We start from the raw sequence: 27,648 nt of genomic DNA on the forward strand, positions 1-27,648 counted from the left end.
CGTCGCCGATGATGACGCAACAAGTAGCGCCGGGACCACGGTGTTAGCACTTCCGCCCTCCTTGCGCAGCTGGAGCCTCCTCCTCTCGCGAGCGGCGCGAAGCGAGAAGCCGGCTGCTGCGGAGAAACCCGGAGCGAGCTGGGTTGCCAGGTGAGCGCGGGGCCCGAGAGCCCGATCTACCGCAGCGGCCCCGCTCCGGTGCGCCTTCGTCCCCACATCCCCTCATTTCCTATTCCCAGGCCCTTCCCTCGGTGGGAATATAACCGGGGCCACCCCCCTGAGGGCCCTCGCGGGCTTCAGACCGGGAGAAACCGATGACCGGCCCTGCCTGCCCCGGGCTTCTGACGCCCAGGCTCCCTGCCCTTCGGGGCTGCCTCGTCTCTCGCACAACCGACCTGGGTCCGAGTCCCCGAGGGCACTGCGCTGGGGAGGAAGAGCCCTGACCCGGTGTCCGGGAGACCTGGGTCTGAGACCCAGCTTCTAACTAACATGGGGGGAGCTGAAGTTACGGTTTCTGCGGGTACCTCGCAGCAAAGAACGAAAGCCTGGAGGTGCCCGAGCCCACAGGTTGTAATTTTGAGCGTATGACTTGCCTGAACCTCCAAGGTGTTGAGTTGGTGTAATTATTTCCTCAAACGTGCCAAATTGGAAGAACCATTCCAAGATGCTTGCTTGTTAGTAAAACGATACTCAGGTATACCTGGACAGCTGATTGAGTATATCAGGGTACAGTCGAGAATTTTAACAAGTGTCCCAGGTGATTTGTAGCATCTGTAAGTTTGGGAAAGGCTGGTGTCGCTCATTCTGACATTGAGTACAAAGCTCTGGGTGGCCCAAGGAGATGGTGGTCCAGTCACTAGACAGGAATGTAAATATGGATTGCCTCGGTGGGGTATCATCAAACCAGACTCATAGCGACCCTATAGGACAGAGGAGAACTGCTCCATAGGGTTTCCAAGGAGCGGCTGATGGATTTGTACTGCTGACCTTTTGGTTAGCAGCCGTAGCTCTTAACCACTGCCCCACCAGGGCTCTGGGATATCATCAAGGGAGGCTTAATAGGAAGAAGTAAGTGGTTTTTAGATTGAGCATAACTGACCAGAGGAGCTAAGCATGTGAGTCTGTAAATTTTTTGTGTTTACAGTTAGACCCTTGTTTTTGTATCTTTTAAAGCTGTGTTTTGTACACTCCTTATCAAGTCTGGAAACCCTGGTGGCATAGTGGATAAGAGCTATGGCTGCTAACCAAAAGTCGGCAGTTCGAATCCACCAGGCGCTCCTTGGAAACGGTATGGAGCAGCTCTACTCTGTCCTGTAGGGTCACTATGAGTCGGAATCGACTGGACAGCAGGGTTTTTTTTTTTTTTTTAATCAACTCTATCCTTTTCAAATCACCCTGCTGTCTTCTGTGTTTGGTCTAAGCCAAGCCTACTCCCCAAATGTGAAGATGTCAGATCCATATTTCTGGATTTAGCCAAGTACTACTGATCTCTCCATGAGATTTTGTTTTCTGAGTTCTGCCCACCCATCTTTGAAAGAGCCTTCCTGTGCAAACTGTAGTTCAACTGGGATATCATTTCTGAAACTTTTAACTCCTGACACATGCCTAAGTAGCCTGGAGACAAAGTCTTCCGTTTCTTTGCCCTACTGATTCCCACCTTTTTTTGTTTAATTTCCCTTTGTGCGTGTGTGCCCATGTGCTTCAGTCAGGTCATTTTCATTAAAATTCTGCTTTCTGACAAACAGTTGTCAGTATTCTTGGAACTTTTTTTGCACCTAACTTAAAAGGATTGAACTGAAGCCCAAACTTGAACCTTATTATTATTATTATTTTTCCAACCAACTCCCTTCACCCTTACACGGGGTCCAGTGCCTCAAAATTGGATGTTTACCAGGTACTTTAAAAATAAGCAAGCATATCTCCAGAAAGTATTGAGACGTCTGCTTTTACTGCTTACCAGTAACATTTCAGAAGAGCCCGGAGCATGTGTGTGCAGCAGTCAGAGTTGGAGAGGTGCCTAACGAGGCCAGTGACATGGCAATGCCTTCTACCCCACCACTCTTTAGATATTAAACCCGACTCTAAGTCACAGCTTCTAAAAATGTTGGCTTAGGTGCCAGACGTTTTTCCTAATCGTTTTTTTTTAAAAGACAGATCCGTAACAACACCTTCACAAAACTCAAATAATGAAAAGTATCATACTTTGGCTTTCAGATACTTAAAAGAGCATTGTCTCCCATTTTATCTGGAAGATGCTGACTGAAATTGGTGGGTCAGTGGTTAAGTGCCACGGCAGCTAACCAGAAGGCTGGCATTTCAAATTCACCTGCCGCTGCTTGGAAACCCTATGGGGCAGTTCTGCTTTGGCCTCTAGGGTTGCAATGAGTCGGAATCAGCCCGACGGCAACAGGTTTGGTTTGGTTTTTGGTTTGCTTTTTGAGGGTTAATGTTTCATATATGCATTTTACGAGCCCCTGCGTGCCATAAGAATATTAGGTTTGGGGGATATGCAGTGCGTAGCATTTTACGTTCTTCTGATTTACTGACACAAGCCCACCCGAGTACTGTCCAAGCTGTTGTAAAGTGTAGCTCTTATACCGAGTAATGCTAACAGTGGAAACGAAGCTTCACATCACTCCCTGAGGAGTCCTCCTCCCAGGTATGGCTGAGGAGGATCAGGTTTTATATGACTATTTGGAGCAAAGCCAAATAAACTGTCCACAGAAGAGTGGAGGCCCACAGTTCTCTTAAGGACATTATTTTATTGAGCTTTATGTGCCAGACCCTACTGAGTGCTTTCCGTATTTTTATCTTCTCATTTATTCTGACAGCAGCTTTGCAAAATACCAGGTATTATCCCTACATTATTGATGAGAAAATAAACTCAGAGAGGCTAATAACTTACCCATGGTCGTATAGAAGATCCAGTGGTAGATAGAACCCCTGTGCGTGCGTGTACTCAAAACCTGTATTCCATAAAACTCTGCCCCATAAATGTTACTGAAAAGGTCTAGATATCTGGCTTTCTGTCTAGTTAATAAGTAACCTTTGCCCCTTGTTTTCTTCATGAGGGTTTTTCTGTGAGTACAAGTCCAAGATTGTAGTAGTCACCGTTGGGCAGGGGGTTTGTCATTCCTTTCAGTTGTCCCGAGGGAGAACATGTTCCAACATCAGTCTAGAAACAGGTCATTTATTTCTTACAATTTAATGCCCAGCAATCCATACTCCCCTCTTCCCTGGTTGGTTCTGAAATGTGAGGTTGAGCCCAAGTTACTCACTTTAAAGATTTGCAGCGGCTTTCTCTCAACATTATGTGACAGATAAAAGCTTAAAAGCGTCAATTCTTGATGTGAGCTTTTTAGGGATTTAAAAACCAAAATTAAATGATTAAGGAATGCTGCTTGTCTGGTAGCACTTGGCATCTTTTTCCTGGTGGTTGGCAGTGGTGTCAGGATAACAAAAGGCTGACATTCCACATGGAAAGAACTAGAAAAAAGCATGATAGAGTGAAAATGCAATGGTTTTCATAGAACAAGGAGAGATCTGCTTTGGCTGGAACTAAGCCGTGTGAACAGGAGTGGTAGGAGATACAGGGGGAGCCAGATTATGGAGGGCCGAAATCCAGAAGGCCGAGGGGTTTTGACTCTGCTGTAGAAACGTAAACCCTTAGTAACTCCTCTAGAAAATGAGTGACGAGATCAAAGTTCTATAGTATTTAAGGGTGACTCTAGCTAACCTGGACATGTTTTGTAGGCAAAGAGAGGAGAGTCATTTCAAAGTGAACATATTTAAAGAAGGAAGAGTGTACTGGACATGGCTTAAATTCCGTTCCAGAGTGTCTGTAGTGGCATAATTATCACTGAGTTAGCCACTTCTGCAGAAATCACAGGTGTTCAGCATAAGACTGATCCATGCCTGACGCCTCTACTACAATTTCTGTCTGTTTTATTCACTTGAGCCCTTTTAAGTCAGAAACTTCGTGGCATTAATGTGTGAAAAAGAAGGAAGGAAGGAACTGAGTAGAGTGCTACCTCCTGACCTCGTTTCATTGAGTACATCCTGTATTCACCTCAGTATCAAGTGGAAGAGAAAGCTGACCCGTGGGGAAAAATTTCCATAGGTTAAAAGGTTGGGCTTCGCAGTCAGATGGATTCAAGTCCCAGCTGTTAACACAAGTTGTGTGACCTGGACAAAGTCAACTGCTTCTGTTTCCTGACTATAAGATGAGAATAATAACTAATTTAAAGCTGTTTTGAGGGTCCAGTGAGATAATGTGTGTAAAGTGCTTTGAACAGTCTGGCTACTCGTTAAAGGTTGAGACATAGTAGCTGCTATTGATCACTGTAGATCCAATAGAATTGAATTTTCACATTTATTTTGACAAAAGAAGAAATAACTGTATTCAGTTTGCTGGATTTAAGTGTGTCATTTCTTTTTTTTGTTTTTAAATTAAGCTTGTGGCTGATTTATGTCTGCCAATTTATTTGCCTTCCTTGCTGACTCATACTTCTCCCTAATTAATGTCGTTTCTTATAGTCTGTTCAAGCTGAGTTGTCTCCTAAAACAAAGAGGAAGTAATTTTTCTGCCTCCATCCTTCTTACTTGACTCTAATCCTCTTTTCTTGACTCTGCAAGGTCAGGATCCTCTCTCTGCCTTTTTTGGGAATGTTGGGGTCATGAAACCTTGAGATAATGGGTTCATTTGTTCAGACTAAAGAGCCTGAATAGCATCTACAGTAAGATTTTCTGATGTTGTCAGCAGAGTTGGTGGGAGGTCTACATTGGGTCATGATTCTAACCTTATCTGATAATATCCCATGATTGAAGTGTACATTTGTCTCCTCAGTCTTGCTTCTGCTTTGCCTTTAGGTCCGTCAGTGCTGCAGGAATGGCAGACTTTGGGATCTCAGCTGGCCAGCGTGTGGTGGTGGTCTGGGACAGGTCGTCCCCAGTGGAAGCTCTGAAAGAACTGGTGGATAAGCTTCAAGCGTTGACTGGCAGTGAGGGGCACGTGTCAGTGGAAAACATCAGCCAGCTGTTGCAGTGTAAGTAGCTGTACTCTGTAGGACAGAGTAGAACTGCCCCGTGTTGTCTTTCCCGGAGTGAGGGCTCTTGACGGGAGTGCTGCGTTTCTGCAGCTCCTGGGTCTCTGAGGGTTTGTTCTGAGAGGCACGTGATAGTAGTGGCCAGTCACTTGTCGTTTTCATTTGAGAGGTAGCAGACCTGGGAATGTGGTCGATGGTTTGTATAAGTAGTTCTTATTTCTTCTTAGCTGTTCCACATTTTTTAAAGAAGTTTACTCTTCACAGCATCCTTTTTTACTTCCTTTCGCTGAGCATATAAAGGGATATGGAATTAGTAAGACCGAGGGAGAACAGGGCAGCAGATTCATTGGCCCTGTTGCTGGTAGTGATGGTAGAATAGTGTCTGCTGAACAGGTAGGTGTTCATTTTCCCAGGGCAAGGCCTATGTCCTTTGTGGGGTCTTGGAAGTAATTAGGAGATTGCTTCTCGGGTTCAGGTGATTGCTGAGTCTTCCTGCTTTTCAGCTGCCCACAAAGAATCCAGCTTTGACTTTATTTTGTCGGGTGTCGTTCCGGGAAGCACCACCCTGCACAGTGCTGAGATTTTGGCTGAGATGGCCCGGATTCTTCGGCCTGGTGGATGTCTTTTTCTGAAAGAGCCAGTAGAGACGGCTATAGGTAAGAAAATCTACACTCGGAAGACTAGAGTTGAATAGGGTTGAATTTTGGGGTATGCTTGCTACACCTCCCTGAGCAAGGAATAGGGTTTGGAGATCAGTATTTGTACAGCAGAACCTTCTTAGGGATAAGCTGTTGTTAAAATTTGAAACAACAGCTCAGAAGAAATTGTGATCTTTGCTTGACCTGTTAGGTGGTAAAATAGAAAGAAACTGCCCATTTGAGAATGGCTGGGTCCTTCAACAGGTACATGGTTAAGCAAACTGCGGTATATCCATACCGTGGAAAACTATGCAGCAATAAAAAAGAACAAACTATTGGTACATGCAGCAACTTGGATGGATCTCAAGGGAATTATGCTGAGTGAAAAAACAGTTTCAAAAGGTTACATGCTGTATGAGTCCATTCATATGACAGGCTTGAAATAACAAAAGAATAGTGTTGGAGAGTGGATTAGTAGTCCCCAGGGCTTAGGAATGGGAGGGCAGGTGTGTGTGTGTGGCTTCAAAGGGCAGCACAAGGGATCCTTGTGATGGAACACTTCTGTATTTTGATTGTGGTGGTGTTCACACAAGTCTACATGTGATCAAATCGTGTAGAACTATGCACACACAAGCGATTTGGGTAAGCCTGGTGAAATCTGAATAAGCCACATGGACTATACCAATGTCAGTTTCCTGGTCTTTAGGTTGTACTGTAGTTATAGGTGATGTTCCCATGGGGAGGAATTGGGCAGAGGGTACACGGGACCGCCTCGAACATTTTTTTTTTTTTTTGCAACTTCCTGTGAATCTGTAATTATTTCAAAATAAAATGTTTTAATATAATGGCCGGAAGCCTGGGAATGAAGAGGTAATTATTGATTCACGTGAAGCTTAACAGTAGGTCCAAGAAAGAAAAACCTCTTTTTTGCCCAGTGATGTAGCTGTCAATCTAGAATCATTCAATTCTGGAATTTTAGAAACCCTGTAGGACAGAGTAGAACTGCCCCGTAGGGTTTCCAAGGAGCAGCTGGTGGATTCAAACTGCCATCCTTTTGGTTAACAGCCAAGCTCTTAACCACTGCACCACCAGGGCTCCTGTGGTGTGTATAAAAAAAAATTAGCACTCTTTGCTGGGAATTTAAACCTTGGGTAATTAAACACAGTGTCTCTTTGTCAGAACTATCCAGAGAGAATACCTGTATTTTGGTACACTTTACAGTTTATAAACCTCTTTTGTAATCTAACAACCCCTGGAGGTGTATATGCTTTCCAGAAGCAGAGAGTGATAAGGAACAATAATAATGGAATTTAACACTTAATAGCATGTAGTTAAGAGCATTTTAAACAACCAGAAGAATTGGTCAAATGAAAATACTATCACTAAAATCCATATGCCTTACACGGAATTGATTATTACTGTTTTGGTGTCTGCTGACCCAGGTAGGATAGAGACTTTATCATTTTTCCTGCTTTGACCTGTAAAGCTATTAATTGGCGTTTTCCTCTTGGCAGTTAACAATAGCAAAGTAAAGACAGCATCTAAACTGTGTTCGGCCCTGACTCTTTCTGGTCTTGTGGAAGTAAAAGAGGTATGTTTGTAGACAACCTTCTTTGCTCGGAATTTAAACCTTGGGTAGCTAAACAGAGTATCTCTTTTTGAACTTTATGGAGAGAATCAGGGGGAAATAACAGCCCTGAAGATGAGATGATAAGTGTTACTTAGGAATATGAAACATATTTAGAAATACAGCAAACTGAATGAGATACAGTATGCCTCAAGGAATAAAACTTCTGGAAACTGGTCTCCTTTGAAGAGACTCAGCTTGGGCCCATGTGGGTTGGGGAATGTTCTGGTCTCCTCAGTGCTGGATGAGTGGTGGTGACTGCTGAGGCAGGGAGAGCAGCTTCAGACACAGCTCTTTAAATGGGCACAAACCTTAGGCCCAAGTGAAGCACCTAGATCATCCATCCATCATGCTCAGATTTTTGGTGGGAAGCTGGAGTAGGTCAACGGGTGCAAATCCTATTTCTGACAATTCAGTGGAGTAGTTAAAGAGGCGTTTCTCTCTCTCCATTCCTCTCCAGTGCTGACGTTTTCTTACGTGTGTGAGAGATGATAAGTGTTCGCTGCATAACCTAGGGCCTTCATTTCTTTATGCCTACCTCTTATTTTTTTTCCTTTAATTTTAAGGTTTTCTATTCTTTATTCTAAAATAAGGAATGTTCATAAAAATTCCGAAAATGCAGAAGAATATAAAGTGACATCTCAGTCTGTCTTCATACTTCCTTCCCCAGAGGAAGCCAGCAGTGTATTTTTTGATTGTCCATTCAGACCTTTTTCTGTGTATTTACAAGCATACCTACAATCATGTTCACGCACTTCTTTTTTAAAATGCAAATAAGGTCATACATATATGTCGTTGTGTCACTAGCTTTTTTCCCAGTCTTAGGTATCTTAGACATTTATCTAGCTCAGCGTATCTCCCCTCAGTCTTACTGGCGGTGTAACAGTTTTTCATGCTGTGGGTGGACTATGATTCATTTAACCGCTCTGTAATTTTTGGATGCAGAGGTGGCATGCCCGCCCCACATACACCTTTTTTTACCTTTGCTGTCTGCTGCTTCTTCCCAGGGAACCTAGAAAGCAGCTCCCTCCCCTGTCGTTCTCTCTTCTTTAGGATGTAGATTTCTACCATCTTTGTTGCGAGCATGTGTCCCACTCTGGGTGTTGACCCTATTCAGTAGGACCACATCTGAATCATCTTTGTATAATCATAAGCAGTACAGCCCCCACAGTGACTGACACAATGATGTGACCCTAATAAATCTTTGATAGAAATTTTCCAAAGGGTAGGCTCAAAGTAAACATATGGACAAAAGTTATAGTCTAGGGCTCTGCTCAGTGAGAAATTGAATGTGAAGCCTAAAGTGCTGTTACCTTCAGCTATTACACGCCTAACACACAGAAACGAGGGTTTGACGCGGACACAGTAAAGCATGATCTCATAGGCGGAGTATGGACTGATCCTTTTGATGTCTGGAATTCCAGCTGCAGCGAGAATCCTTAAGCCCCGAGGAAATGCAGTCTGTCCAAGAACACCTGGGTTACCAGAGTGATGGCCTGCTGTCTGTCCAGATCACAGGCAAAAAACCAAACTTTGAAGTGGGTTCTTCTAGTCAGCTTAAGCTTTCCATTGCTAAGAAGTCTCCTTCAGGTAAGGCTGCCGCAGGGACATCCTTCCATTCAAATGGGTTTGGAGGGACGTAGTAGAAATTGAGCCAGAGATATAAATGAGGGGGCATTATTTTTAGAGGATTCTTCTTTCTTTGATTCTGGTCATTTCTAAATGGAAGAATGCTTAATGTACTATTATTCTGGGCATATTCAGATCCAAAACCAATAATAGACAGTTACTGTCAGATCAGCTCCTTCCTCGCAACCAGAGGAGGCCGAGGTCTCCTGACTCTAGAGGAGTCTCTTAGTTTAGTTCATGGAGTCTGTCCAGGCCCAGGAAGGCAGCCGTTATCCTCAGAAGACCTCACAGGTATGGTAATGGTAGAGAAGGGTGTCCTGTCCCTCTGCGTCCTTTTTTTCCTAAGTAAGCTTTTCTGCCTGGAAAATCACAGCCCCCTCCCTGCTTTGCCACCACTCTCGTCCTTCCTAGTACTCTTTTTTAATGCTTGAACTGAGAAAATTATCCCAGCTGTAAGGTATGCAAAAATGTCCAGATATTTATTGGTACATGCACACTGTATTGTCTTGACCGTCCAGCTTAATCTTCAGGAAATCTTTGGGATCCTAACCTTGGGTGGGAACAGCAGAGATGAGCAGTGTGCTCTGCGGAAGGTCTGTAGTCACAATGGGGCTGTGACTTGGAGCTCCCTTACCCCAAAGGTCCTGTTTGAGGCTCTGCCGCAGTCCGAGTCTGGTGGTCTGCTCTCTCAGGCTCTTCCCTGCATTCTCCTGGCCTGCAGGAGGTGTGAGGCTGTGTCTGCCGCTGATGTGTGTTCCACTGTCACCATCACCTCCAGAGCCCATTTCCTTGTGTTTAGCAGGTTCGTGTGAGGCTAAAGCTTTGCTGTTTATAAAGCCTTTTGACACACTGTCTCATTTAATCCTCAGAACACCTGCTGTAGGGATGGAACCTAAGATAAGGAGGGAGAAGCAATGTAGAGTGGAGGTTAAAAGCATTAGTTTGGAGTCAGACTTTTATTTGTGGCAGGTTTTTTAAATGCTCTGAACCTGATTCTTCATCTGTAAAATTAGGGTACCAAAAATACACTTATCTCAAATTGTTAATAGGGTTACATTAGATAATGCATGTGCTTAACAAACGATGACGTCTTTACTATCATAAAGTGGTTAGCCCCAAGGTCCTGCCTTTTGTAAGTGGTGGAGCTGGGTGTTCTCTTCTGCATGTAGTTCCTCGGTAGAAAGCGCTTGTTGTTTGTATCTGGCTGCTCTCACGGAACTTTTTCTCTCACTGGCTGGACTCAGTGAAGCCTGCTGTGGACCCTGCTGCTGCCAAGCTGTGGACACTCTCCGCCAACGATATGGAGGATGACAGCATGGTGAGTTGCCACCGTGGTCATTTCTTCTGGGCCCCATTTTGGGTATGAACAGCCATAGTTTTCAGTGGACTTTACGGACTGGTTAGGGTGAAAGTCATGTCTGTGCCTGTTACTGGTGTCTTTTGTTGAGGTGAAATTCTGCATTGGTGGCATTGTAAATTTCTTTTTAGCATCCCTTTTCCCCGCAGACTTTCTTGTTATTTCATGTGACAGTTTAAAGGCTGTCGTGGGCATGTGCGAACCTGAAGAAGAGTTTGCCAGTGAGCACGTTTTTATTGGCCCCTTTGTCTGGGCAAGTCAGTGAAGGCTCACTGTCTCAAGAGCAGCACTTTCCATCAATTAAGTTCTTCATTTGTACAGCTGTTCAGGTTAGAGTGGCCAGCAAAGTAGGCTATGCCTTCATAGAGTTTACAGACTGCCCGTGTGCTTCTCAGAGAATCAAACAAATGTGTGTATAATTATTTGCCCTCTTCTCTGGAACTTCACAGAAAGTATTTGATTCCTTTTTCACATGACAGCCCTTTATTTAAATAAATAGAACCTTTTTTTCTATCCGTAACTCTCCTCCCCTCATAAGCACACATGCATGTGTATTCTCTACACACTGCTGGCCGGGTCTTACAACTATTTCTCCTGTAAATGAGTTTCATCCTAATGAGTCTTTTGTGGACAAAGCTTCGCTCACAGTCGGTTACTTGAGTGTGGCGGTCAGACTGAACATGCGATCAGTCCAAAGGAGGGCGGGACCTTCGCAGTCGTCTTTCCACTGCAGCGGTTAATCTGCCACTGCTGCCTGTGATCACTTTAGCTTCTCCTTAGCGGAGACTGCGACTGGGTCACTGATTGCTTTGAACACCCTCCAGGATCTCATTGACTCAGATGAGCTGCTCGATCCAGAAGATTTGAAGAGGCCAGACCCAGCTTCCCTGCGGGCTGCATCATGTGGAGAAGGGAAAAAGAGGAAGGCTTGTAAGAACTGGTAAGCGTTGGAGGAAGCAGAGTCTGCCATGCTGCGCCCAGTGGCTCCTGGTTCCCAAGTAACAGCAGTATTTTACTGTTTTTAAAATATATGTTTTATTGTGAAATGTATCATGCACACAGAGAAATATATTAAAAGGTCCACTTTAAAGAATAACAAAGCAAACACCCATGTACTGATCTCCCGGGTTAAGACACAGAAACTTCCTAGGAGGAGAACTCACCGTACATGCTTCCTCACCTGCATCTCCCTCTCCCCACAGGGGTGACCACTCTGCAAAGTCTGTGTTAGTCAGGCCCTGGCTTTTTTGGTGGCTTGCCACCTGTGATGAATTTCCAAACAACATGCTATTTAGATGTGAAGAACTGAGGAGTAAGCCCGAAGCTGGTCTGTAGGGGAGATCGGTATTCCCATTATTGTATGAAGGCTCCCAGGAGAAGATGAGCTGCACAGGGTCTTTGGCTCATGGTTTGGTCTCAGCTTCTTTTGAGAATCTGTAAGAGTCCTGTATCAGCTTCCTAGAGTTGTTGTAACAAACAGCCACAAACATAGTGGCTTCAAACAACAGAAGTCTCCTCTCACATTCCGGAGGCCAGAAGTCTGAAATCAGGGTGTCAGCTGGGCCAGGCTCCCTCTGAAGGCTCTAGGGGAGAATCTTTCCTTGTCTCTTCCAGCTTCTGGTGACTCCAGGCATTCCTTGGCTTGGAGCTGCGTAACTCCGAAATTCTGCCTCCACATGTACTTCTCTGTGTCTCTGTGCCTTCTCTTCTGTTTCTTATAAGTACACTTGTCATCGGATGTAGGGCCCACCCGGGTAATCCAGGGTGATCTCATCTCAAGATCCATAATTACATCTGCAAAGCCCCCTCTTCCAAATAAGGTCCCACTTACAGGTTCGCAGGCGTGACTTTCTGGGAGCCGCTGTTCAAACCCCTACAAGCCTCTTCTAGGGAAGGCATGAGCAAGTTCTAGCAATGCAAGGTGGGCCATAACTAGAGCACCTGACAGAGCTGGAGGATGATGCAGTTGCTGGGAAACCAGCAGAAACACCCTTAGCGGCAGTGGGCTGCTCTGCTTCCTGCTGGAAGCTCACTAAAACCCACCCAGAAACCCGGTGCCGTGAGGCTCACTAGAGCCTACCAATCTCAGGAGTAGATCAAAGCAGAGCGCTTCTGTGGGGGTTAAATGAATGTCCTCAGCTGACCTGGGCGTCAGGGTGTAGACGGGAAAGATGAATGTTATCCGTATGTGGTCAGGACAAGCCAAGGACAGTCTGGGCCAACGCACCTGCCCTTGGGTTGAAAGGCTGGTTACGGTGGCAGCGGGAATGGTGACGGCGGCAGCCTTCAGCATGTCCGTCTCCTGGGTCGCGCTGCTCCTCCATGCACGTGGGACTCTGGAACAGAGCTGACGCCTTGGCATCACTTTCCTTGTTCCCTGTTAGCGTTCCTGTTTCCTGTATCCTGGTCTTCCTCTTTTCTGGTTTTCTTTTGTTTTGGTGGAATAAATCTTCTAGTAGTTTCTTAGAAAGGCTACCTGGGAGATCATAAAGCTTTGTGTTTTTTTGTTTGTTTTTTTTTTTTTGAGATTTTGCATGTCTGAAAATGCCTTTTTTCTGCCCTCATTTGGGGTTGGAAATAATTTTTACAGAATTTTACTGACATTTCTATTGTCTTCTTTCTTTCAGTGATTCTGTTGAGATGTCTGAGGCCATTCTGTTTCTTGATCCTTTCTGTAAGACCTCTTTTTCCATTTGGGAGGCTTGTGGGGTTGTCTTTATCCTCTGTGTCATTTTACAAGGAGTCGGTTTTCATCCCTTGTACTAGGCGTTTGATGCGTCATTTCGGTATAGAAAGTCGTGTCTGTAGTCCTGGGAGTTTTTCTTTCATTTTGTTTATGATTTCTGTCTTCTCTGTTTATTTTCTCTTTCTGTAGCACCTGGTACTCAGATGTTGGTCCTCTTAGGTGTAATCTGTACTTCCACATTTTCTGTATTTTCCTTTTGCCCCACTTTCTGGGAGATTTTTTTACCTTATCTTCTAGAACTTCTATTGAGTTATTTCATTTCTAGTATCATGTTTTTAATTTCTAGGATTCATTTTTTTATTCTTAAATAAAATCCTGCTTTTATTCCATGCACATGATAATGTCTTTTTTCTCTTAAAGATAGTGATGGTTCTTTCGAAGTTTTTTTTCTCCCGGCATAGTCTGTTTCTTCCAAGTTATTTTTTTCTTTTCGTTTTCATCCTGACTTCCATGTTAGAAGTTTTCTTAATATGTCTGGTGATCTGTGGTTGTCGTCAAGATTAAGAGTGGGGGCAAAAAGCTGATTGGGAGCTCGAAGCAGAGAGGTAGTAGATTTGTTGAGTGTGTTTTATTGAAGAGGACCTGGGAGGCCTTTGAGAGGGCATCCCAAAGTCATTACCTTTGGACCTTTCCTCTTGGATTGGTTAGATTTCTCACAGAGAGTCTTCTAGCCTCTTGGTGCTACCAATTCCAGTGCCTTGTGAGATTTCAAGGCTGTAATTTGGGTGGGTACTCAGTGTTCCTCACTGTTGGCTTTGAGTTGGCTTTCTTAAGTTCGTTAGATCAGCTGTCCCTCCTCCACCTGCTTTTCAGTTTCCAACACTATGGCTCTCATCTCCTTCCCAATATTCCCTGTCTTTGTGGGTTTATGGGGCCCTGGAGGCACAGTGGAAACCTGATGGCATAGTGGTTAAGTGCTACGGCTGCTAACCAAAAAGGTTGGCAGTTCAAATCCACCAGGCACCCCTCAGAAACTCTATAGGGCAGCTCTGCTCTGTCCTACAGGGTCGTTATGAGTCGGAACTGACTCGATGGCAGTGGGTTTGGTTTTTTTTTTTTTCCGGTGGTGCAGTGGTTAAGAGCTCAGGTTGGTAACCAAAAGATCAGCAGTTCGAATCCACCGGCTGTTCTTTGGAAACCTTATGGGGGAAGTTTTACTCTGTCCTGTAGGATCACTGTGAGCTGGAATCGACTCCATGGCAGTGGGCTTGTGAGTTTATGTCTTCATAAAAAAAAAATTTCCTTTACTGGAATTGTGGGGGGGTTTGAGGGAAAGCGAAATTAGATGTGTGCATTCCATTTGTCCTCTCAGCCTGGAAGCCTCAGTGTTACTATCTGTATATTAGTTTGATAAGTGGATGGAAAGGGTGGTAAAAAGTTAACTGGTGGCCTGCAGGCTTATTTAATTATCAGAGTGGTTGGTTGGTTGTTTTATATGAAAGTTGCCAGCATTTATAAATCAGCAAATTTCAAGTAAAAACTCAGGTTTTTTTTTTTTTTGTTAGATTTGGAAAACGTGGCCGCACTGAGTATGCTTTTCCCCACGACAGTGACCAGCTGAAGCCTAGTCATGGTGCCCTCTTTAGACAGGGCATGTGCCCTCTAGCTGTCCCCATTTCCACCACTCTTGCTTTCTCCCAAACAGCCTTGCTCATGTGCATTGTTGCCTGGCCCCAGGGGCATTTATTTGGTTATGACACCAGTCTAAAGAGGTGACACCCTGTCTTAGAGCACACTTAGGTGCCATCAGGGATTTGGAGTTTCCGGGTAGTGGCACATCTCATCAGCTGCTGATTTTCCCCCAGCACATGTGGCCTTGCAGAGGAACTGGAAAAAGAGAAGTCAAAGGAACAGAAGATCTCCCAACCCAAGTCGGCTTGTGGAAACGTAAATACCTGGATAATTACTCAGTGTTCACAGAACCCCCGGTGGTACTGAGCGTCACCCTAAACTAAGCTCCAAGGAGCCTCCCATTCAGATCTTGTAATAATAGGCAAATGTGTGAGAACCTGTTTGTAGACAGTAATGGAGAGGAGAGATTATCTCCTGATAGTGGGCGGGTGGGGGGGGGTGGGCAGATTTTCTGGTCCTTATTTTTGGTCCTTGTATTTCCACTTCCTAATGAGGCCTGATGTTATTTAGCCATTTGGCTGTAATTTGAATTATTTAGAATATGGAACTATGGCTGCCTAGGAATCTTCCCTTGACTATTGTACTTCATGAAACAACAGATTTTAAAAACTGAATATTTAGACCTTCAGGCCACAGTGTGAAATGAGGACTTCCTTCTTCTGGCCTGTATCTGTGGGACCCACTGATAACTCGGCTTCTCCGTGTGATCATGTCCTCTCTCTCCGCAGTGCTACCTAGGCGATGCGTTCCGCTGCGCCAGCTGCCCCTACCTCGGGATGCCGGCCTTCAAACCCGGGGAGCAGGTGCTTCTCAGCAACAGCAGCCTTCACGACGCCTAGGAAGGACCCAGCATGAACGTATCTGTTCTTCTGGCCAATTCTGTCCCTCAAATCCCACCACTGTGGCTCCTCCCACCTTCTCTGGGTTTGTTCACTCTCTATTTGAAGCCCAGTTGTAGGGAGGGTTCTTAGCAGACAGAGTGAAACGGGATTTGGGGGTGCAGTGGCGTGTAGTGCTGCTATATGTGAGAAGACCAACACATAGTGGGGCCCGCTTACCCTGAGTGTGGGGGCCTGTTTCTTCACTTCATGTTAGGGAGAGGGGAGTGTGGCCTGAAGAGGCCCCTCTCCTGGTGGTAAATTACTGACCATAATAACTCACATCTGTGACAAAGCTCTAGCCCCGGCTGTATTCTAAGCTCAGCAGTGGTGCCACCTGTCTTCCAGAGTCAGTGGTTTACTCACTCTGCAGTTCTTGGGCACATCAGTCAAGTGTCTGATGACCTCAGCACCAAAGAAATTGCTCATTGGTTGCTGTGATTTTACCCAGTGTCCCTCTGCCCCTTTCACTCCCACCCCACCCCCGTTTTGCCATGGCATCGCACCTGTGTCCTGCCATCATTTCTGTTCATCGGCAGGTATTAAACTGTGTACTTCCATATACCAGTTGTAATGGGGTGTGTCTGCGTGAGATATCTGACAGCCATCCACGCTCAACTTGAATCATGAAACTTTCTTTTTTGGAGGGCCTGAGTGTCACATGCAAATGGCCAGCCCCCCACTTAGGAAATAGGGCCTCTCTCCATCTACTTTAGAGGATCCAGGAGGTGAGGATTAGAAGGAAGCAGGACAGAACTCTGAGCCAACCATAAGTCTCTCTGACCAGGAGTCCCCTTCATTCTCTTTGTTATCCAGCTGCACGGCCTTGGAATCAATCTTGCCAAATATTTGGAGAGATCGTGTGGGTTTGCGACCTGGATGTTTATATTTTACCAATAAATGAAGGTGTTCATTGGTATCTATCCTTGAAACTTGATTTGATTTTCTACGTTTGCTTTTGCTTCTCCTGGTCCCTGCTGGAGGGTTTTAGTTATGGGTATGGCTTAGTTCTGGTTGCACTTTAAAGCCCTGTGGTGGGCCGAGTTCTAAGGTGACCCCACTGACCCATAGTCGTGGGTTTGAGCAGGACCTGTGAATGTGACAGCTAGCACTGCCGCGACTTCGGTTATGTCGTAAAGGTGAAGAGATTTTGCAGATGTGATGATATTCCCTAATCAATTGACAAGGAGCCCTGGTGGTGCAGTGGTTAAACACTCAGCTGCTAACCACAAGGTTGGCCGTTCAAACCCACCAGCTGCTCCTTGGGAGAAAGATGTGGCAGTCTGCTTCCGTAAAGATTTATAGCCTTGGAAAACCTATGGGTTCGTTCTGCTCTGTCCTGTAGGGTTGCTGAGAGTCAGAATTGCTTCGATGGCAATGGGTTTTAATCAATTGACTTTAATCAAAAGGGAGATTATCCTGAGTGGGCCTAATCAGTGGATCCTTTAGAAGAAGGTCCAGAGAACAGTGTCTCCTGCTGTCCTTAAAGAAGTTATGGTGAGGAGGCCTGTGAGAGGTCCCCAGTGCAGGAACTGTGGGTGCCCTCTAGGAGCTGAGAGAGCCTCCGGCTGGCAGCCGGAAAGTGGAGACCTTAGTCCTGCAACCGCAAGGAGCTGAATTCTGGCAATGCCACGTGTCTTAGTCATCTAGTGCTGCTTTAGCAGACATACCACAAGTGGATGGCTTCAGCAAACAGAAGCTTATTCTCTCACAGTCCGGTAGGCTAGAAGTCCAAATTCAGGGCATCAGCTCCTGGGGAAGGCTGTCACACTCTGTCAGCTCTGGAGGAAGGTCCTTGTCCTCAATCTTCCAGTGGTCTAAGAGCTCGGCGCAGGAACCCCAAGTCCAAAGGACGTGCTCTGCTCCTGGTGCTGCTTTCTTGGGGGTATGAGAGCCCCATGTCTCTCTGCTTGCTTCTCTCTTTTATATCTCAAAAGAGATTGGCTTAAGACACTACCTAATCTTGTAGGCCTCATCAACATAACTGCCGCTAATCCATCTCATTAACGTCATGGTCATAGGATTTACAACACGTAGGGAAATCACATCAGATGACAAAATGGTGGAAATCACACAATACTGGGAATCATGGCCTAGCCAGATTGATACACACATTTTGGGGGGACACAATTCAATCCGTGATACCACGTCAGCTTGGAAGAGGACCACGAGCTGTGGATGAGAGCGCAGCCTGGCGGGCATCTTGACTGCAGCCTGGTAAGACCCTGAGCAGATGACCCACAGAAACTGAGGTCATGAATGTATTCTAAGCTACTAGGTTTGTGGTCATCATTTACACGGCAACGGAAAATACACAGCACCCACCACCCCCCCTCCACCACTAGGTTTAACATTAACAGGTATCTGTGGAGCTGCTGGACCACTGTTAATTTTGTTGCTTCTGCTGCAGTTGCCAAGGTGAAGGACAAAATTCTCTACCTCTGGTTTGAGGACAAGAGACCCTGAGTCAAAGAGCTTCCTGGGATGGATTTAGCAGGACTTGGGCAAATGTCACAAACCCTTGCTGACCTGATTCTTGTTCTGAGTCCCAGGTGCCACTGGCAAAAAGGTACGATGCTATCTCCTGCTGCTACAATTAGTGTGGCTAATGGTATCATGGTGGCAGCCGGTGTGTCACTCCACAGGGTTCAGAGGGAAGCTGCCAACTCTGGGTGTCGGGCCCAGCGCGCTGGAGAGAGGCCTTGTTAGTCCACACAGTGTACATCTGGGCTTTGTTGCTTAGCTATGACTCAGCAGAGGGAGGAGACATGGGAGGGGAGAGCTAGTCCTCAAATCCGTGACTTTGAAAGACAGTTCTGAGAAGGCATTCAGCCTTTTGCAAGCTGACAATATCAGAGCCTAGAGTTTCCAGTATTGCTGGGTATAACCCCAATTTACATGTGAGAAAACTGGCCAAGACTGAGGGTGACCTGCCTGAGGTTACATCCTCTTGATTTGACACCCAATCCTATGATTCTGGCTACAAGATTGGCTAAAATCTTAGAAAACAAAACCAAAAAACCTAAATGCTCATCAATGCCAAGGACTAGAATAAGTAGAAATTCTAGAATTTCATGATTTTGAAGGTATTTGAGATTGTTCTGTCTAATCCCACTGTTTGTGGTTAAAGAAGGCAATGAAGTACTCAAAAACAGATGAGGCTGGTGGGAAATACTGTGGTGTTTAGGACGTACTTAAGAACGGATGGTGATTACTGCAGAGTCCCCTGGCTTCCAGGCCTGGCCACCACCAGAATGACCGCGGACCTTCACGACTACACATGCCTGAAGTTGTGCTTGGACATTCTCAGTCAGTAGGGCTGAGGAATCTTACATTTTATTTGAACTCTAAGGCCTTTTGCTTAGAGTCTAGTGGCATACATTTGGGACTTCCCCCCTTCTTTCCGAAATCACTCAAAAGCAGTAAGTAGGAAAGGCAGCAAAGACAAACCACATCTTCCTTAGGGTTGGGAGACAGCTGACCGTGAACCACAAAATAATTGGGAGAGTGCCAAAAGCAGAGGTCTTGAAGCTGGTGCGTGGGAAGCAGAGAAGAGAATGAGTGAGGCTGTAAACCTGCTCTGAGTTGTGGGCAGATCTCGAGGTGCAAAATAAACCCTCCTGGTTGTAAAACAGGAGCGCTGGTGGCTCGGTGGTTAATAGCTACAGCTGCAAACCAAAACGCGGGCAGTTTGAACCCACCAGGTGCTCCTTGCAAACCCTGTGGGGCAGTTCTACTCTGTCCTGTAGGGTCGCTATGAGTCGGAAATGACTTGCCGGCGAGGGCTTTTTTATGGGTTCTAACACAGGCAGGCAGTGGGACTGAACGAAGAACCCCACAGATGCGTTACGTGCAGGAAGCACTCTGGGTATTGGACAGGAGAAGAGAGACTTTGTTCTGGACAGTCTCAGAGCTGCGTGTCCCTGGGTGGACATAGAGCAGGTATTGGGGAAGATGTGGCTGGTGGGAACTCTGGCTGTTGGCGGGCAATGTTTTGGCAATTATACCCTGTAGTGTCTGTTTCCATAGTAGCTGCATCTTAGAATCACCTGGGAGCTCTCAAAAGAAAAGCAAAAACAACTTATGCTTGGGCCCCCTCCTTTCCAAAGCTCGATTAGTCTTTTAGAATGGGGCGTGAACCCATTGACCCATTGCCATCGAGTTGATTCTGACTCATAGTGACCCTAGAGGACAGAGGAGAACAGCCTCAAGAATTTCCAAGGAGCACCTGGTGGATTCAAACTGCCGACCTTTTGGTTAGCAGCCATAGCACTTAACCACTACGCCACCAGGGTTTCCAGAATGGGGCCTAGGGCCAAGGTATTTTTGCAAAGCTTTCCCAGGTAATTCTAAAGGGCACCGAGGGTTGAGAACCACTAGTCTAGAGAAATTGTGCACATGTAACAGAAGACAAGTTTAGGAAATGTTCAAAACAGCGTTATTTATAATAGCAAGAACCCGGAAATAATCCAAATGGCCTTTAACTAGAGAATGGATTGTGTGGCTACATGGTGGAACACTATACAGCAGTGAAAAATGGTGGAGTGTCTATAGGGTCGATGAGTCGGCATCAGCTTGACCGGAACGGGTCTCAGTGTTGAGCCACAAATATGTGTGTGATATATTTATATAAATGATAACATTTATATAAATGATAATATTTATATCAAGTTCAAAAACATGCAAAATGCATCAATATTATATTGTTGGGAAGATAGCTACCTACATAAACACACATATATGCACATATGTGACAAAACCAGAGAAAACAAGGGAAATGAGAAACACGAAGTTCAGAAGCGTAGTTAGTTCTGGAGAGAGATGAGAGGATGGCCATAGGGAAAGGGAAATGGCCCTTTAGGTATCAGGAAGGCCAGTTTCTTAAGGAGGATGGTGGGTATACAGGTGTTTACATTATTATTGATTTGTATACCTTACAAGGAGCCCTGGTGGTACAGAGCTACAACTGCTAACCAAAAGGTCAGCAGTTTGAATCCACCAGCCGCTCCTTCAAAACCCTATGGGGCAGGTCTCCTCTGTCCTTTAGGGTTGCTATGAGGCAGAATTGACAGCAATGGGTTTGGTTTTTTATATCTTCTATATATACACATATATTTTGTATCTTAAGACATTTCATTTAAAAAACTTGGAAAGCCCCACACTTACACCCCTGGGTCTTAAGGAAAATCCCCGCTAGCCTGGAGCAGTATTCATCTGCTCTGTGGTGACATCCTCCCTCTGTCTTACTATTTCCAATACTTCTATTTTATAGTATCTTTTTTTATACATCCTGTGCAGCTTCCACTTTTTAATTTTTTTTTGAATGAGACTTTGACTGAATCAAATATTTCCTGTAGGTTCATGTGAGGTTTCTAACCCCAGGAGGAGAGCTGTCCAACTGCAAACACCCCTGCTCCAAAGCCCTGAGCAGCTGCAATCGGATGTGGGGGTCCCAGCCCCTGGGGTACAAGCCTCAAACGTCAGCCTCGGAGCTTTAGTTTAGGACTGGCGCGCCCTCTGGTGGGCAATTGGAGAGCAACCCAATTCTACTTTCCATCTGTTTATGGCGCTGCTCCTCCAGTTTGTCTCTCTCCACGAGTGCCCCTCGTGGAATTTACCGGGGCGGTTGTTGATGAAAATATACAAATCAAATGTCCACAATGCACAAAGCATTTTCCCCCTTTATTAGTCAGGTACTGAGTTGCCTGACCCAAATACCTGCCCCAATGACCTTAACGGGCGAGTCAGACACGCAGGCAGCTACAGTCACATGAGCCAGGTGTGGGAGAGATTAAGCCGAGGTGAGAGCAGAGCCGGCGGAGGACACAGCGAGGGACCAAATGCAGCCAAGGAGACGGGGGACCTGTGGGGCAGGCAGCGTTTGAGCTGGGCTCTGGGGGGAACTAGATTTCAGAGGCGGAGGAAGGAACTATCCACAGGCTCTTCTTTCTTCGCCTCTGCTCACAGTCATGAGGTGTCTCCAAGTCAAGATTCCTTAAAATGTCCGCTTCCCAGGAGAACTCGGTGGCCGGTCCCATCGCCTGTATCTTGTCCCACCCACTTTGCATCCCTGACCCTGCTACTAAACCCTTGCTTCTTCATTCCGGATCCATTTCTTCCCTGCTGAATGAACCTTTAAGCAACACCTCTGTTTTTTCTCACTGTTAGGAGCCCTGAGGCAAGTCCCCGTCTCCTCACAGTCCTTGAAGCAGCTCTACTTACCTCAGTTTACGGTATGAGCTGCTGAGTAAGATTTCCCTAAAAAAAAGGGGGGGGGAAATGTGCTGCTGCTTTTAAGAAAAATTTGCAATGCAGTGAATTAAACATACTCTGATATCCTTCAGCTCTGGCCTGCAGGGCGCAGCGGTCCTGGCCTCAGACATTGCTCTCCTTTGCTATCTAAGGGGCTCCTTTTGGCCTCCCCCCTCTTTTGAGATCAACCTCCCACCCCGTGGACCCAAAGACATTTTTCCAGAGAGCTCAGATTGGGTTGCCTCCAGCCCGAGACCCTGGATCAAGGATCCTTCTCTACACCAGGACAGGGAAGAGCCACCTGGGCCAAGAGACCCCGGGGTCACAGAGAAGCCCGTTCATCACCATTTCCAGTCTCATTATTATTATTGTTTTATTCTTGCCTCGACTGGAAAGTGGACTTGGGCTGTGTCGCCTGTCTTGCAGTGAGAAAACTGGCCACAAGGGGGCAGCAGTAGGGGCTCTGTCATCTGTCTTGCAGTGAGATAACTGGCCACAAAGGGGCAGCAGGAGGCAAAGGCCTTGGCTGAAATTAACTCTCTTAACTGTAGGCATAGAAACCCTGGTGGTGTAGTGGTTAAGTGCTGTGGCTGCTAACCGAAAGGTCGGCAGTTTGAATCCGCCAGGACCTCCTTGGAAACTCTATGAGGCAGTTCTACCCTGTCATATAGGGTCGCTATGAGTCGGAATCGACTTGACAGCACTGGGTTTGGTTTGGTTTGTTTTGGTTTGGTAACTGCGGGCCCCACCCAACAATATAGGCCACAGGATCCTAGAAAGAGAAGGACCCAAGACTAGAAAGAGAAGGACCAAGAGGAGGACCTAGACTACTCCCCAGAGAGAGAAGCCACGTGGGTGGCTAGGAGAGTGAGACAGAACTAGAATCTAAAGACCCTAACTCCCCCACTTCCCTGAGCTGGGCCTGGGGGCCCAGAACCTCTCTGCCCTCATAGTTTTGAGCACATAGAATGAGGGGCTCCCAGGGGTTTCAGGTCTGGTCGCAGGCTCAGGGAGCCCCCAATCTAATGGAGGAGTCAGGACTGGCAGGCACATACAGGAACACTGAGAGAACAGCCCCACCACGGGGGGGCTGTGCTGTACTCATTGCCACCAAGCGAGTGGCAGAAATCAGAGAAGGAGAAAGAAGCAGTGTGGGCAGCTGTTCTCAGGGAGGCTTGGGCTAGCGGGGGAGGGGTGTCAGAGCTGGGATGGGGTGGAGGCCACGCTTCAGGTCAAGAGGAACAGTGGGGCCTATAAGGGAACCAGCCTGATGGGGGCACTAGATGAGGGCTGGGGAGCAGAGGGAGACAAACTGGCCAGGAGGGAGGCTCGGATCCCAAAGGCAGGAAGAGGGCCCCGGACCCAGCCGAGCTGGTTCAGATCCTGGGCTGGAGACCCTGTGAAGGTGTTTGGGTTGGGGGAGGAAGCCAAGGCACAGATAGAACCAAGATTTCCTGGGGCTTTTTTTATGGGACTGCAGTGTGAATCGGGGGACCGAGAAATGGAAGGAAGTCAGGAGAGGGGTGGATCCTGTACTTGGTGGAACCCTGGCCTGTGGAAGGTCCCTGGAAATGTTTATGGATTAAATCAGATGTGTGAGGGGAAACATGTCCTCAGCTCCATATCAGGCTAGGGGATCACAGACAAGAATGGGTGGCTGGGGGCAGAGAGGGGGCTTCAGAGACAGAGGAGGTGGGAGGGAATTTCAGTGGCCCTTCCCAGAGCCCCCACCTTCAGGCACATGGCAGAAGGGTAGAGAGGGCAGCCAGCCCAAGAGGGGCGGAGGGGGCACAGTTCTCTCCCCTGGACCCCGCTCCAGCCAGGCCTCTCACCAGGGCCTCCCCTCACTAAGTATGGCCTGCAGCAGCCAGGACTCCCTCTAAGCCTCAGTTTCCCCTTCTGATCGGGGCAGGGCAGGACCAGATATTCTCTGAGGGGCCTTCCAGTATGACAGCCTGGGGTGGGAGGGGAAGGGGACAGAACACGCTGACCCAGACTGACAGAAAGAGACTTTAATCTGGGTCCTTTAATGCCCACGGCTCTGGTTCAGAAAGGGGATGAGGTCTCCATAGCTGTGGCTCCTCTTTGTCTTTGTAAGGCCTCTGCTGGTCCTGGCAGCTCAAGATGGAGGGAGGTGGTAGTGAACACTGAGGCTGAAAGTCTCCAAGTGATCCCGGGAGAAAATTAGGAATTCTGGTTGGTGGGGCCACGTGACTTCATGAGGTTTTTCAAGTGTCCAACTGCCTTCCTCACCCTCGTGTCCTTGGGATCTGAACAGATGGCCCTGCCCTGGACAGTCAGAAATCTACACAGAGAGAGAAAGCCATCAGGATGCAAAAGCGCCTTACAAGCAGGGCCCTGGGGCCAGCCCCTGCCCTGCTGGGACCAGGAACCTGAGACCCGAGAGGGACAGAAACTTCCCCGAGGCACACAGGCTATCGGTGGCAGATTGGGGACATCACACACTATCCTCGGTGATTCTTGGCCCTCCCAGGTCCCTCCCCCTGTCCTGGCCCTCCCAGGGAGCCAGGGCTGCAGGGCTTCCCCTCACCCACCTCAGATCTCCCACGCCCAGACCACCCAGAGACTGAACTGCAAGCACACAGGAGGGACCTGGCTTTCTGAGCATCCTCTGACCCAGCCCAGGCCCAGGCCCAGGGAAGTACCACATCAGTCAGTGACTGGCTGTGTGACCTGGGAGTGGCCCATCCCCCTGGGGCCTAGTTTCACTATAAATCAATGAAGTGGCTGGGTCTCGTGGCCTGGGGCCTTTTTGGGTCTCAGTCTTAGGAACTGGTCAGAGGAGCAGGGCGGGAGTGGTCAGTGGGGAGAAGGACCCATCTCTTCCCTCTCCCCAGTGGCTCTTCCGGGCACCCCCCCTACCCCCCCTCGGGCTCCTGAGGGCTGAGCACAGGAGCAGGCAGACCCCGGGCGGGGCGGACTTACACGATGGCATCCCGGGGACACTCCTCTGAGGTCCTGTACCACGATGTCAGCTTTTTTAAGGGAATAGCTCCTTTGAAGTACTCAAGGCAGCACTCACGCCCCACATTGGTGGCCCGAGCTAGAGAGAAAGCAATCAGGGGTGGTAGGCGAGTCTGGGGGTGTCTGCGTGTATGCATGCGGGGGTCTGTGGGTACGTAGGGGGGAGATCCTTGTGCGTGTCTGCGTGTGCATATCTGTGTACCTATCTGTGAGTATGTGTATGTGTGTTTTTGCGGAGGGGGTCTATGTGTGTATTTGTGGGAGGGGTGTGCATGTGTGTTTGTGTGCATGTCTGCATGTGTGTGTGTCTGTATGTTGTTGGAGAGTCTGTGATATGTGCGGGGTCTGTGTGTGTCTGTATGTTGTTGGAGGGTCTGTGATATGTGCGGGGTCTGTGAGTGCGTGCTTCTCTGTGAGGAGCCGGGGGGCTGCATATGCCTCACTGAGTATCTGTGTGTCAGTGTGTGCATGTGTGTGAGATGTCCATGTGTGCCATGAGGGATCCTGTGTGTTTGAGTGTGTCTAGGGGTGTGTATCTGTATGTGTACAGTGAGTTTGTCTGTGTTTCTAGGTGTGTGTGTGTGTGTGTGTATGCAAGCACACACACAAATAACAGCCCTGGATCACCAAGCATTTACTCTGTGCCAGGCTCTGGGCTGAAGTTGTACCTGCAGCAGGTCATTCAGTCCTCACAGCACACCTGGAGACAGGTACTGTCACTACCCCTTTTACAGACAATAAAATGGAGGCCCCTCATCTTTGCACAAGGAAAAATCCCCAACACTTGGAAATAGGCACAGTTATTTTCTAAGAAGCCCCCCAACTTTCCTCTGACCCTTTTGGAGGGTACAACTTGCTTTGATTAACTCTAGAGCCCTGTGAAGTTGGAGCCAACTTGCAGCAGACTCTTAGGGGGGCGACCATTTTATTTGTCTGGCTAGGAAGATAACCCTAAAGATTGCAGGGGTGTTGCCATGTGGGGCACTAACCAGCTTTGCTCCTAAAGTAGCAAACCTACCTCAGTTTCCTTCCCCAATGGAATATAAAATTCGCTTTTTCTCCCATGTGCTTAGAACCAGCCCTCCTGCCTTTATCCTGATTCCCTCATTATGTATAAAACTCACTAATAAAACAGGTGCAAACAAATAACCAGGAGACATGTTCACCTTCCACTGTAAACCCAGGACAGCAGCCCCTGCCTCGTGCCATTGCAGGACGGGGCTGGCCCTCACTGCCGTCCACCAAGTTGCCTCCGGGGCCGGGGGCCTTGCCCCTGTTTTCCTTGGCATTGCCTCTCTCTAAGTCCTACTGCTGCTGGCCCCCAAATCGCTGTGGGAATAGGTGGGATGTATGTATGTGTTGTGTGTGTGTGTGTGTTGCTGCTGTGTCCCGCACCCCGTGCCCAGCCCGGTGCCCCTCACCCCTGCTCTCACCTGCCTGGGTGTGCTGCAGAGAAGCCCCCAGGAGGAGGGCAGCCAGGAGCAGCATCTTCATGGGAGTCATGGTGCTGAAAGCCCAGGAGAGGGTGTCTAGGTTGTGCTTCCTTCTGCTCCAGGGACACAGGGATGAAAGAGAGTGTGGAGGAGACCTATTTAACCTCTTTGGGGGGTCTTGCCCCGCCTCCCATCCCCTCCCCCATAACCTTACCTCGACCAGGGCAGTTCGAAGAATTGGAAATAATTCTGCAGAAGTCCAATCTTGGAATGTTTGTGGCTTTCCCGAGAATGGGACATACTGGGGACAGAGGTGGGGTACATATGTCTGGGGGCCCCCGACAGTGACACACTTCTCCTTTCAGAGGGGACATTTCTTGGTTCCTCTATTAATAGAACTGAGAAACCTCCATCCTAAACTGGGTCATCTCTATCTGAGGCTGGTGAGCTTCTGTCATGCACGCTGCCCTGAGCCAGGAATGTATGGGAATGAGCAACCCTTGCAGGGGCAGTGCAGGGCTGCTCACCATGGACCATGGATAAGCCTCAGGGTGCTGGGAGCACTCCATGGTGTTAGCAGACGGCTGTGTATGAGCTCACGGGCACCCCACTGCTGGGAGGTCCACAACTTCATCTGAGTCTGAAAAAGGCATGAGGCCCAGAAAAAGCCCAGAGCAGCTTTGTTGTGTGGCCTCGCCTAGGCAACAGAAGACCAGCGTCGTTGGGACTTCAGTCACCATTCAGTCCAAGTTTCCACTTCTACAGAGTGGGAGGAATCCCTGGGTGGTGCCAATAGTTTGGGCTCAGCTGCTTTTCGTTGGCAGTTGGAGTCCACCCAGAGGTGCCTCGGAAGGAAGGCCTGGCAATCCACTTCCAAAAATCAGCCACTGAAAACACTTTGGAGCACAATTCTACACTGACACACATGGAGTGGCTGTGAGTCAGAGTTGACTCAATGGCAACTGGTTTATAGGGTGGGAAGCCAAATTTCCTCAGTAGGGAATCTTGCCCCAGTTTGTGGAACAGAATGGAAGGATCGGGGAGAGACAGACGCCTCTCATTTTCATCAGAGCTGCATCCTGAACTCTGCATGGTACACCTGGTCGGTGTCCTGTAGAGCCCGGCTCTGAGCAGGGCAGACTTTCTGTAAATGTCGTGCAGGGTTTTTTGCCCAGTCCCAGGCCAGTCCCCTAGCCACCACAGAAAATGGCCAATTTCTGCTTAGGGTCTCCCCCAGACCCAGAGCATGATGTCCCTTCAGTAGGAGGAGAGTTCCCTGCCAGCCTCCAGGTGGGTGCCCCCTGAGTGACCAGGGGCAGCTCAGAATAACAACCCCCCTCCTCCCAAAGGTGTCAGACGCTTTCACAGGCAGCTCTGCTTTAGTCACTGACTCATTATTTCATTCTCATTAAGTGATGATAACGCT

General features: G+C 47.6%; 2 protein-coding genes across 3 annotated transcripts; one reads left to right on the plus strand and one right to left on the minus strand.

The window, feature by feature from the left end:
- Window positions 1–41: 41 nt before the first annotated feature.
- Window positions 42–15,629, plus strand: CIAPIN1 (cytokine induced apoptosis inhibitor 1). Of its 2 annotated transcripts, XM_064273990.1 has the most exons (10): window positions 97–150; window positions 2,215–2,410; window positions 4,870–5,045; window positions 5,549–5,701; window positions 7,198–7,274; window positions 8,735–8,900; window positions 10,184–10,257; window positions 11,121–11,236; window positions 14,848–14,929; window positions 15,403–15,629. In XM_064273990.1, the coding sequence occupies exons 2-10, from the start codon at window positions 2,382–2,384 to the stop codon at window positions 15,511–15,513; spliced, it is 984 nt and encodes a 327-aa protein (XP_064130060.1). In that variant the 5' UTR covers window positions 97–150; window positions 2,215–2,381; the 3' UTR covers window positions 15,514–15,629. The 2 variants fall into 2 exon arrangements, with proteins under 2 accessions (XP_003416335.1, XP_064130060.1); XM_003416287.4 differs by lacking the exon at window positions 2,215–2,410 and having other exon boundaries at window positions 42–150.
- Window positions 15,630–23,801: 8,172 nt separating this feature from the next.
- Window positions 23,802–26,359, minus strand: CCL17 (C-C motif chemokine ligand 17). Its single transcript, XM_003416353.3, has 3 exons — window positions 26,223–26,359; window positions 24,751–24,868; window positions 23,802–24,109 (listed from the first exon to the last, which is right to left on the minus strand). Exons 1-3 carry the CDS (start codon window positions 26,290–26,292, stop codon window positions 23,989–23,991), a joined length of 309 nt encoding a protein of 102 aa, XP_003416401.1. The 5' UTR covers window positions 26,293–26,359; the 3' UTR covers window positions 23,802–23,988.
- Window positions 26,360–27,648: the final 1,289 nt, after the last annotated feature.

Source organism: Loxodonta africana, chromosome 21 (genome assembly GCF_030014295.1).
Source record: "Loxodonta africana isolate mLoxAfr1 chromosome 21, mLoxAfr1.hap2, whole genome shotgun sequence".
Lineage (NCBI taxonomy): Eukaryota > Metazoa > Chordata > Mammalia > Proboscidea > Elephantidae > Loxodonta > Loxodonta africana.

What these genes read in the sequence shown, in the direction of transcription:
- CIAPIN1 (XM_064273990.1), top strand. Translation starts at nt 2,382, where the DNA reads ATGAGTCGGAATCAGCCCGACGGCAACAG. An exon ending in GTCTTGTGGAAGTAAAAGAG is followed by an intron (nt 7,275 to 8,734) that starts GTATGTTTGTAG and finishes CTGGAATTCCAG; the next exon opens with CTGCAGCGAGAATCCTTAAG. An exon ending in TGCTAAGAAGTCTCCTTCAG is followed by an intron (nt 8,901 to 10,183) that starts GTAAGGCTGCCG and finishes GGCTGGACTCAG; the next exon opens with TGAAGCCTGCTGTGGACCCT.
- CCL17 (XM_003416353.3), bottom strand. Translation starts at nt 26,292, where the DNA reads ATGACTCCCATGAAGATGCTGCTCCTGGCTGCCCTCCTCCTGGGGGCT. An exon ending in TCTGCAGCACACCCAGGCAG is followed by an intron (nt 24,869 to 26,222) that starts GTGAGAGCAGGG and finishes CTTTCTCTCTAG; the next exon opens with CTCGGGCCACCAATGTGGGG. An exon ending in TGTCCCCGGGATGCCATCGT is followed by an intron (nt 24,110 to 24,750) that starts GTAAGTCCGCCC and finishes CTCTCTGTGTAG; the next exon opens with ATTTCTGACTGTCCAGGGCA.